Consider the following 12,521-nt stretch of genomic DNA (forward strand, 5'->3'; position numbering starts at 1 on the left):
CCCATTAAAATAAATGGAAAGATTCCCATTGACTTCAATGGGCTTTGAATCAAGTCCACAACTCTCAAAGACTTCAGTTTTAAAAAGCTTTGATCCACACTGTGTTAAGACGTGCTGCTCCTTTGATTCAGGTCACTCCCCCTACTTCAGTATCCGACCCTACTTCCCATTAAAAAGAACAACTTCCTGCTAGCAGAACTATTCCAGCAGAGCAGGGTTGCCGGAGCTGAAAAGTTGCATGTAAAGATCCCCCCTCCTCCCCAATCCCATTAGAGATTTCGAACCTTTAGACATTCTCCCCGTTTTCACCGACGGAGATAGTGTGTATTTTAATGGTCGGCACGTTACGGTTCTCCCGAGCGATGCTCCTTGATGGGCCAGCACAGCAGCATGTCCTCAGGAAACCTTTGCTCTTCACTTTGGCTCTGGTGCAGCTGGACTTGTCTTTAGAGATTGCACTTTTTGTAGACATGCTTTGCATGGTGGAGAAAATCTTCCACTCGCAGACCCCATGGGACTTGGAAATCCTATAGAAGGTTTCCCCTGACCCTACAGGGATACAGACAACATCCTTGGCACTGTCCATACTGGGCCTAGCTGGCTGGTTCAGACTGAAGCTAAGGGAATGCTTGTTGGCTGCTTGCTTCCTTGTGAGACATTGGGCTCGCAGGACATTCTGGAAGGCTTTTTTAAACTCTTGACTCGAGCACGGGTAGATGATCGGGTTGATGCAGCTGTTCAAATACCCAAGCCAAAACGTTATTTTAAAAACCGTGTCTGAGGGCTTGAGTGCAGGAAAGAAAACGCCTGGAATGGAAAATACAGGGAGTGTTAAGATAAAACTGGCGAGAAATTGCAGATAGTCAAAGTGTAAGAGAGATAACAATGAAAACAAGTCAAGTTCATGATTTTTGGATGCTCCGAAAACGGACTCATTCCTCCTGGGGAAGAGAACATTTCCGAATGTATGGTGCTCTACAATTACATAGACAGTATGTGTCATAAATATAAAGGGAAGGGTAAACCCCTTTGAAATCCCTCCTGGCCAGGGGAAAGCTCCTCTCACCTGTAAAGGGTTAAGAAGCTAAAGGTAACCTCGCTGGCACCTGACCAAAATGACCAATGAGGAGACAAGATACTTTCAAAAGCTGGGAGGAGGGAGAGAAACAAAGGGTCTGTGTGTCTGTCTGTATGCTGCTTTTGCCAGGGACAGAACAGGAATGGAGTCTTAGAACTTTTAGTAAGTAATCTAGCTAGGTATGTGTTAGATTATGATTTCTTTAAATGGCTGAGAAAAGAATTGTGCTGAATAGAATAACTATTTCTGTCTGTATATCTTTTTTGTAACTTAAGGTTTTGCCTAGAGGGGTTCTCTATGTTTTTGAATCTAATTACCCTGTAAGATATCTACCATCCTGATTTTACAGGGGGGATTTCTTTATTTCTATTTACTTCTATTTTTTATTAAAAGTCTGTAGTTTTGACCTAAGCTGGTAAAGATAAGCTTAGGAGGTTTTTCATGCAGGTCCCCACATACAGATGTAAGCTTATCTTTACCAGCTCCTCCTCTCCTAAGCTTATCTTTACCAGCTTAGGTCAAAACTTCCCCAACGTACAAAATATTACACCCGTTGTCCTTGGACTGGCCGCTACCACCACCAAACTAATACTGGTTACTGGGGAAGTGCTGTTTGGACGTGTCCTTCCCCCCAAAATACTTCCCAAAACCTTGCACCCCACTTCCTGGACAAGGTTTGGTAAAAAGCCTCACCAATTTGCCTAGGTGACTACAGACCCAGACCCTTGGATCTTAAGAACAATGAACAATCCTCCCAACACTTGCACCCCCCTTTTCCTGGGAAATGTTGGATAAAAAGCCTCACCAATTTGCATAGGTGACCACAGACCCAAACCCTTGGATCTGAGAACAATGAAAAAGCATTCAGTTTTTTACAAGAAGACTTTTAATAAAAAATAGAAGTAAATAGAAATAAAGAAATCCCCCCTGTAAAATCAGGATGGTAGATATCTTACAGGGTAATTAGATTCAAAAACATAGAGAACCCCTCTAGGCAAAACCTTAAGTTACAAAAAAGATACACAGACAGAAATAGTTATTCTATTCAGCACAATTCTTTTCTCAGCCATTTAAAGAAATCATAATCTAACACATACCTAGCTAGATTACTTACTAAAAGTTCTAAGACTCCATTCCTGTTCTGTCCCTGGCAAAAGCAGCATACAGACAGACACACAGACCCTTTGTTTCTCTCCCTCCTCCGGACCCTTTGTTTCTCTCCCTCCTCCCAGCTTTTGAAAGTATCTTGTCTCCTCATTGATCATTTTGGTCAGGTGCCAGCGAGGTTACCTTTAGCTTCTTAACCCTTTACAGGTGAGAGGAGCTTTCCCCTGGCCAGGAGGGATTTCAAAGGGGTTTACCCTTCCCTTTATATTTATGACAGTATGTAATAACTGTCCCAGGGGACCCTATCTGTTCAGTTACAGATGCAGCAGTAATTTCATATTTTAGGTTCTACAGAGTCCATAGTTTGGTGAAAGGAGGTGACAAAGGGAAATTACTTTCTCCCAGGAGCTCATGCACCAGACTGCTCGGATAAGCAAGGAGACAACTTAATGGGATTTGAAATGGCCACCTCTGGGATCCCAGCTAATGGGCAGCCCAATGACCACGTTCACACAGGAATTTTTAAAGGATCCTAAAGGACCTGGATGCCTCCCTCACTTAGGATCCTTCAAAAATCCCAGCCCACAGATTTTTCAGCATCATGCGCCTAAGCCAAAATTCACAAAAGCCAATGGAAAGGTTCCCATTGTTTGCAACAAGCACAGACCAGGCCCTTGAGCAATAGCTGTATAAACCGTAGGAGTTGCAAAATGTCTTTACTATCCTGCAGTGGGAGTGCTTAGCAGTGGTTAACTGAAGTTGCTAGAATGGTAAGGCTGTTTCTCATGGAGCTAATTAAAAAGGGAAGGGAAAGGGTGGCTCAAAGCCAAAACGGGCCGATACTTTGTTCAACTGTAGTCGGCTACAGGGAACACTGATTGTAAGTGCAAAGCCAGTACAGGTATCATTTTTTGAAGGGATCACATGACCCGTCTCCCTCTGCTTAATAACCGTGGGCTCCAGCTCGCCTGCAACGTGGGGAAATGTATGGATATGTGTGCAAGACACAGGCCGACCTAAAAATCTCCCTGCTTGGTTAACACTCTGTACCAAAAAAAAAAAAAAAGCAATTGTTCAATGAATTTATTGATTTTTAAGAAACCTTCTCCTATCAAAGAAAGTAGCCAGCCGTTTGGGGTACGCTCTGTCCCCACAGATTTACAAAAGCCACAAAGCACGCCAGCGATTTGTTTTTGACTAATAGCACGGGACATCTACTGTAATGGACTGGCTTGTGTGGGTACCTACCCCTGTCATTTTCCAGGCTGGAACCAGAACTGCTTGCATGTGTATCTTAAACCCTGTACTGCAAATACCTACTAGATACTTTCCTTTAGCATAAGCGCCAGGAGCTGCGTGGTCTATCCCAGCTGTTGCTCTGAGGCTCTGAACGGTCATGAAGGAGGACAATTGTGTAGTCTTTAAATGACCATGGAGTTATGCTGTTTTCACTGCATTGCACTACATTCCTCTAATCTTTGAGACGCAGCTCTTTGGCAGAAGGCAGTCTTTTCACCTTATTGTAAAAGCAGCTATTCCAAACGTACTTAACATAAAATTCTTACTGTAACTTTTCCATTTTAAAAGATTTTATCCCATGAGCAGAAAGATTAGCCTGAGTATGTTCCTACTGGAGCGGTTCAAAATTTTTAAAATGGCCAAAAATTCAGATTTTGACTGATGCCACCTCTACCCCTTCAAAAAAGTCACCACTTAAAAAAAAAAAAAAAGTTATTTAGCCGGGGTAGCGCTGGATAAATTTTTTTGATTTTCAGATTTTTTTGTTGAAATTAAAAAAAACCAAACAGTAAAAAAGGTTTATCAAAGCCAGTGATTTTTTTTAAACTGTTTTTTCAACCAGCTTGACATAGAATCCTAGAAATGCCAGGCTCGAGAAATCAAGTCCAGTCCCCTGCGCTGAGGCAGAACAATGTAAACCTAGACCATCCCTGACAGGTGTTTGTCCAGCTTCTTCTTAAAAACTTCCAATAATGGGGATTCTACAACGTCCTTTGGAAGCCTGCTCCGGTGCTTAACTACCCTGATAATTAGAAAGATTTTCCTAATATCTACCCTAAATCTCCTTTGCAGCAGCATAAGCCCACTACTTCTTGTCCTACCTTCTCGTGGAAAAGGAGAACAATTGATCACCATCCTCTTTATAAGAGCCCTTAACGTATTTAAAGACTATCAGAGCTTTCCTCAGCCTTATTTAAATACTAAAGTTGCTCAATTTTTTAAACTCTTCCCCATAGATCAGGTTTTTTAAACCTTTTATTATTTTTTAGCTCTCCTCTGGACTCTCTCAAATCTGTCCACATCTTTCCTAAAGTGAGGTGCCCAGGATTGGAGACGATTCTCCAGCTGACGCCTCACCAGTGCCAAGTAGCTCAGGATAACATTCCCATTAATGCACCTCAGAATATTAGCCGTTTTTGTAATTGCATCACATTGTTGACTCACATTCAATTTGTGAGGCCACCACCGCCTAGCCAATTCCCCATTTTTTAGCTGTGCATTTGTTTTTCCTTCCTAAGTGAAGTACTTGGCACTTGTCGTTACTGAATTGCATTTTGTTGATTTCAAACCAATTCTTTAATTTGTCCAGGTTGTTTTGAATACTAATCCTGTCCTCCAAAGTGCTCGCAACCCTTCCCAGCTTGGTGTATTCTGCAAATATTATAAACATACCGTCCATTCCATTACCCAAGTCACTAATGAATTAACTAATTAATTCATAAATATTTGTCAAGTATCAGCGGGGTGGCCGTGTTAGTCTGTATCCACAAAAACAACGAGCAGTCCGGTGGCACCTTAAAGACTAGTACATTTATTTTGCTACAAGCTTTCATGGGCAAAATGCCAAGTGGGTTTTTTACCCAAGAAAGCTTACGCCCAAATAAATTTGTTAGTCTTTAAGGTGCCACCGGACTCCTCGTTTTTTGTTGTTTTTTTATCAATATTGGTGTTTTCTTGCCAGGGATGTCACATGTTCTAGTGTTGTTTGTAGCCACCCTTACTAATAATTCTGCTTGGCGCTTGTAGAGTAAGATTCATTCTTGGGCAGAGGCCCAGCACAACACCTACGCATCCGGCATGTCCCACTTAAGCAAAGTGGCTGAAAGTGTTGCTAGAATGTGTGGCATTCTTTCATTCCGAGGATGTAAGTGGTGCATAGGCTTCAGACTGGCCTGCTACATGATGGTACACTTCACCCATAAACGTTAGTTATAGTAAGAAAGCTTACCGACGTTATTCAAATGATGCTTGTAACATGAAGAGAGGCACGTGCCTAAGTGATTTGCTGAATCAGGGCCATAATGACCAAAATATAGAAACGCCGCTAGGATACCGAAGATGGCACACTGATGCTTGTGGAGAATTGTTTACAACGCTGCCGGTTAGCGGTTCCAGAATAACACTAGAAATTCGCCTGTAATAAGATCCCACAGTGCCTTCGCTCAGACGCTCAAGTTTCTTGGAAATGAAAACAGTGCCGTCTGGCTGTGAATGAAACAGAGAACTGGATTCCATGCTGTCAAAATATTGCCTGTTCTGGGGGCCCATGGTAAATAATAAAGCCTCTAGGACCACTTTCTGCTGCAGATCCACCATCGCATGAAATCCTTAACAGGTTTTTGAGGGAAAGATCGTTCATTATTATGCTTTCAAAGTACTTGCCTCCAATAATGTGACCCGATCGTTCCAAAATCTGTGATTACTTTGGACAACATATCTTGGATATAAACATCATCCCAACTTCCCAGAAAACACAATTTGCTTGTTTGGGTCTTTACAGCCAAGATTTTGATCAATAGCTCTTTTATCATTGACATATCCCCCCCGCCCTGTGAAATCATAAACATGCCTAGATTGATAGGGATATTGTTGTACTTATTTGCACAACACATGAAGTTCGCCAGAAAACAAACATTCATCATTTTTGTTCTCCAAAATCATACATACAATGATACTGTTAGAGACATGGGCCTGAATGAAGACAAAAGATCTCAAATTGAACTGAACTTTGGGGAAGTTCAGATCACCCCCCTGACCTTTGTGTGCCCAACCAAACCCCCCAAGCTGAAGAAGTTTGGATTCATTGCATTAATGCTTCTCTGCTCTTGAACCATGCCAGAAAGCAGTTCCTGAACACTACAGTGTTTCATTCTGGTCTCAGGGGAGCCTAAGACAAGGCGACTTTTGAAAATGTAGGGGAATGTATGGGTTCATCTGTAGGATCTGAACTCAACTGCTTCTGGATACGTGTTCAAACTGAAACTTAGAAAGTTCAGAAAAGTTATTTAAGCTGCATGCACTGAAAAGAGTTTTTCTGGGTGAATGTGTGTGTGAGAAGGTATCAGGATATTGCCTGAACTGGACACACAAATGATGAGAATGATTAATGACTCTCATGCTGCTTCTGCTGATTTCAATCCCTATTGTCAGATGCAAAGTGATGTCTACCCACCATGACACAAACCCTCACTTTCTGAGCTGAAATGATGGGCACAGGAAGTACCTTAGGGGCAAGTGAGGAATGGGACATGTGGCCAGAGTGCAGTGTAATCTAGTTATCTTCAGTTGGTGCAAGGTCTCTTAGGGACCACAGCCAATTGGTGCAAATTAGAGCAGCCACTAGGCTGCTTTAAGATGCCCCAGGCTATGACTGAGGCAGCATATGAGAGAGTTGTAGCTGATTCCCTGACAGTCAGGCTAGGCACAGCAGAGAACCTTGCTCTTTATTTTCAAACAGGTAGACGTCTGGCTGTGGATCACAACTGCTACTCGTGCATTGCACATTACAGTCATTTGCCCGTGTGAATGTGCCTTTTTTGATTGAAAATACCTTTCCTATTCAATGTAACACTGATAATATTTTAATTCTTTGCCAAGTGACTCATCCAAACTGTTGTACAAAAGAAATCAGATCAGTATTTCATGATTTTTCTTCGTGACTATGCCAGACATTTCTTAGTATACAAATGCTATTTCCCTGTAATAACAAAATGCCCTACAACTGTTCATTATCTCTCTGACAGATTCTTTTTGGTTGGGAATTTCAAAGGCACCTAAGGAGACCACGATGCCCCAGTTCCATTGAATTAATGTGACATCAGTTTGTCCATTCTTTTCCCCTTTTGTTTCAATGCAAAAGGTAAATGAAATCCAAGTCCAGGAAGTGCTCTATGAAGCCAAATGTAGTAGTGGGTGAAAAAAAATTGTTTGCTGTGACTTTTGGCTCATTTTAAATGGAATGCTAACGCTCTGCCAAAGACTGTTAAAAATAGAAAATAGCCAGCGTCAAAGCCAGGTTCCTGCTTTTCTGGGTGGGTGGGGGGATTTGTATGCTAATTTATTAATATAACCTTTTTGGTTGATCAATGTAGTAACTTCCTATCTAGGAACAGCACATTGTACATGAAAAGGACACAGAGTAGCTTTAACCGTAAACATGGGTTGCCATCTGTAGAATCCACCATCTTCCTTTCTTAACTCTTTCATTCCCATGGTAGATGCAACTTGCACATTTTAGAGAAAATTGTGCTTTCACATACATGGACTGGGCCGGGCATCAATGCAGCTTTGCAAATTGACACCAACCGAAGATCTGGTATGTCTACTTCAGTGGTGTTGCATGGGCATCATTTACATCAGGTCAAAGGGAATGTAAAATTTGTCCCAATCAAAACAGTAGCATATTTCACCCTCTTTACACCAGTGTAAATGGCTTGCACAAGGGCAGAGCAATGGTAAACTGCACTGAGGATACTTACACTCTAAACCACTGTGTGGTCTGGGCAAGACCTTTTAAGCTCTGTGTCTCGTCTGTATAATGGACATAATACAAGACTATTGGTGTAATTAGTGTTTGTGTAGTGCTTTGTGGCTATAAAATGTTAATCTCATGCTGCAGAACTTGAAGCCAGAACTTTACTCACCCCAAAGCTAGGGATATATTTTGAGCCAACAATTTAGATTGTCCTGTTACCGAGATCTGGGCTGGTGCTCATGTCCATGTCAAGTTACTATTATTACACCCCAGCTAATACAGACAGAAGCCCTAAGGTCCCTAGTGATGTCAATTGATGTGAGTGATAGGAGAATGCAATGTTTTGATGTATCTTCTGTGGACGGAAAGACATTTTATTTATCTTTCATCCATGAGTTTCAAAGCACTTTACAGATATTAATGAATGAACCCTCATAAGACCCCTATGACACAAAAATTATTTCCACTGTATTGCTGGGGAAACTAAAGTACACAGAGTTTAGGTGAATTTCCCCGGTTACTCACAAAATCTGGAATTGAACCCAGATCTACAGGTTCCCCATCCTATGCCTTCATCACAAAACCATCCCCCATACAGCATTTACAAATCTTACATTCTACAGTGTGATTTTACCAGTTCACGAGTCTGTCACTGTATTACACCCGCCTGCTCTGTGAAACAAGGAGAAATATGCCAACTGTGAGGTATGACATCCTTTGCCACTTTAGTGTGCTCAAAGCAGCGAAGGGTAATGAAGTGCAAAAACAGTATAATTTTTATTCTGCACCAAGTGAAGGCTTGACATGACTCATGTAATCTCCTGCCACGATTGTGCTGTACTGTCTGCCCTTGAAAGAGTGAATCAAAATCACATTGCTTGGAAAAATCTAGACAGGAATCCCACTGACTATGGCACTTATTTGATGATTTATATCAACTCATTACCAATAAATATAAAGGCCCAATCCTCTGTCCAAAAATAGCACCATGAATATGAGAAATGAACACACAGAGTGCTCAAAGACTATAATAGCATTGGCTCTTATTCCATAATGCTACTGTGTAAAAAACATGAGGGCAAATATATAGGAATTTGGTTGAAAAGCATAATAATTTACAAAAGAATATGATATGCAGTGTACGTACGCATCCTTTAAAAAAACCCGGAGAAACATTCTAGTCTGTCGAAAATACTGTTTTGTTCAAACCGAAACTTTCTGTGGAAAGTGTTATTTTGATAAAATGTTCATTAAAAAGCTAATAATTTTAATTGTAATGTAGAAGTGCTCCATTTAGACATTTTTAGTACAGAATGTTAATTTAGAAATGACTTTTCGTTTTGAAATTTAATTGCATATGATAAAAACATTAAAAATTAAATAAAAAGTCTACATTGAAATGAAATGTTCTGATTTTAATCAAAACAAGATGTTTTAACTGACCTAAAATGTTAAGTTTCCAAAATTCACCACTTTCCCCTGATTTGGAACAAAAATATATTCGGAAATGGTGGAATGTCCCACAAAACAAGAAATTGCAGTTCCTGCTCAGCTCTAAAAATTTGGAGTTGTTCAACTGAGTTATGAAACCTTCATATAGAGCTTCATTTCAAGGGCTTCATTATTTCTGGTCATTGTAGAGCCATGGTACATTCTGCAACAATAAATGTGTTAGCCCTGACATACTGCACAAACACCAACACAGGGCAATTACATTCTGCCTATTATACTGTCTCAGCAGTTTCAACTGGTTATGGCAGTAGTTATCAACATCTTCCATACCATGAGACTTCTCCACATCCCTACACTCCCTTCCCATCTAGCTGAATGGGTTGGGCAGGGTGATACCAGTGGAGTTCATGACCTCCACCTTGAGAACCCACTGGATATGGTATTTTTCTTCCAGTCCTTTAATATTGTGCAGAGTCACTGTATGCATTTAAGCCCGTGATGTGTTTAAGACCAGAGGTGAATGCATTCAGTGCTGAATGGAAGTTATCGTTAACTGGTGGTGGTAAGACGTATCTGAAGGTATTTCATTCAGAGCATTTGAAGGCATAACAAGAACCAATGGCTGGAAGTTAAAGCAAGACAAATTCAAGTTAGAAAAACAGTAAAAGCTTTGTTATCCAGCATGAGGGAGGTATGGGAGGTGCCGGTTAATCAAAAATTCTGGTTAACTAAGAGTTACATTTAACAATGGAATACCACTTTTCAAAGAATTAGAATTCAATAAAATGGATAAAGTATCAAATAGTTTACAGGGACTCACCAATCCAGTAGTAGTACGTCGCTGAAGAGTGGTTGGTTTCTTGAAAGCACTTAGGTGTATACAGGTAAAGTTTTCTATACAGTAGGTTATCTTATGACACTTCATATCACCCAGATCACTAAAAATACACGTAACGCTAAAACTATACTGAACATAATTGAATCTTTCTTTGATGATTCAGGAGGCGCTTCGGGATCTTGCAGTGCCTCAGGATCATCATTATCAACATCAATCATCATTGTAGATGTGGAAGGTGTAGAAGACTGGGCTGAATCTGTAACGACCCTACGACACACCCTGGAAGCTGCTTTTTTGAATAAATCCCTGATACCAGCTTGCTTGCTTACTTGTCTTCTGCCTCTTTTGCATAAACACAGAGTGCAGAATGTGTAATTGCATAACCTCCTGGGCTGTACACTCGTCCCGGTTACGAGACTGAAGATTTGTGTTGGGAGATATCAGAAATGCCAGTTGATAGAGTTTTCCGGTTGGTAAAGTGCCGGATAACACAGCTTTTACTGTAATACCCTTTTTAAACAATGAGGATGATTAATCATTGAACAAACCATCACTTGATGTCTTCAGATCAAAACAGACTACCTTTCCGGAAGATATGCTTTAGCCAAACACAAATTAATGGGCTCAATACTGGGTTATCTTCTCTTCATCCCAGGGCATCTTTGCAGACACAGGGAGCAATACAGTGTCACCATTCATTCCTGTCAATGGCTTGTTCATCCTGTAAACCCAACCTGGACTGATCCTGCATACAATCTAGTTGGTGGTCAGTGGCAGTTGTGTGAAATTCTCTGGCCTGCCTTATACAGGAGGTCAGACTAAATGATCTAATGGCCCTTTCGGCCTGTGAAAACTGAATCCATGAAACAATTATGGATAATAAATGAATCAGTAAAAATCAAAGTCTGCTTAAGGATAATTCACAGACAGGAAAAAAAAAGAGTGTTAAATAAATGATTCACTTTGAATTGTTCATCCACTTTCCTCATCATCATCTGGTTAATTACTTAGTTCCCCATACTGTGGCTGCTACTGCTCAGCATATGTGAGTGCTCCACAGTGCACTTGCAAAGTTTCCTAGCAGAGCTAAAGGATGGGAGAAGCAGCGAGCGGAGAGTTAAGAAAGGATAACTGCTACTACAATGGGATCTATGCCATCAAGTGCCAGCAATGCCCCTCTGCCATGTACATTGGCCAAACCGGACAGTCTCTACGCAAAAGAATAAACGGACCCAAATCTGACATCAGGAATCATAACATTCAAAAACCGGAAGGAGAATGCTTCATCCTCTCTGGCCACTCAGTAAAAGACTTAAGGGTGGCAATGCTGCAACAGAAAAGCTTCAGAAACAGACTCCAAGGAGAAATTGCTGAGCTTGAATTAATATGCAAACTAGAAACCATTAACTTGGGTTTGAATAGAGACTGGGAGTGGCTGGGTCATTACCCATATTGAATCTATTTCCTTAAATTAAGTATCCTCACACCTTGTCAACTGTCTAAATGGGCCATCTTGATTATCACGACAGAAGTTTTTTTTTCTCCTGCTGATAATAGCTCATCTTAATTAATTAGCCTCTTACAGTTTGTATGGCAAATTCCACCTTCTCTGTATATATATATATATCTTCTTACTCTACGTTCCATTCTATGCATCCGATGAGGTGGGCTGTAGCCCATGAAAGCTTATGCTCTAATAAATTTGTTAGTCTCTAAGGTGCCACAAGTCGTCCTGTTCTTTTTTAAAATCCTCTGGGTTCTGTTGAACTCTGAGCATAGAACAAGATACAACTTGAGCAATGGCAGAGCAAGCTTCTTGTCACTGTGCTGCGACCCTGTTCTGGATGGATCATCTTCCCTGGAGGTGAGGAGGGAGTTCAGAGTCCAGATTCATTCGGTCCTTGGCCCCCAGTTGGGTCTGCCAATTAGTCACAATTTTGGTTTGAACATTTCACCCACTAGCAGCCTGGGCTGAGAACACTAATTTGTTTGACGTAGGCCGGCCAAAAAAGCTGTCGGTATCAACCATTTTTCAAGTGACTGCTGACATAGATTGGATCACCACCAGCGTTCAAGCCAGGAAAGGCTTTACATCTCCTAACAAATCCAATTCAGTCTAACCCTCAAGGACTCTTATGTCTTAGCTCGTATTTCTTTTGCAGAAGTAAAAGGTGAAATCCCGGTAAACACCACTGTTCATTTCCTTCCTTCTTGAGGAGTTATTTACTTCTGTGCAAAGGGAGTGAAAAAATGTTACCAAAACAGAATTCTCC

The 12,521-nt window shown here is 41.0% G+C and overlaps 1 protein-coding gene across 1 annotated transcript in view; it reads right to left on the reverse strand.

Moving 5' to 3' along the window:
- Positions 1–286: 286 nt before the first annotated feature.
- ADRA1A (adrenoceptor alpha 1A) overlaps positions 287–12,521 on the reverse strand; it is a gene marked incomplete at its 3' end in the record, with an annotated part of 30,896 nt that continues 18,661 nt past the window's right edge. The window contains exon 2 of the mRNA XM_084615378.1: positions 287–807. Within this exon, the coding sequence (XP_084471504.1) occupies positions 287–807 (521 nt within the window). The remainder of the gene's footprint in view (positions 808–12,521) is intronic.

This window comes from Lepidochelys olivacea (genome assembly GCF_965140295.1).
Source record: "Lepidochelys olivacea isolate rLepOli2 genome assembly, chromosome: 26".
Lineage (NCBI taxonomy): Eukaryota > Metazoa > Chordata > Testudines > Cheloniidae > Lepidochelys > Lepidochelys olivacea.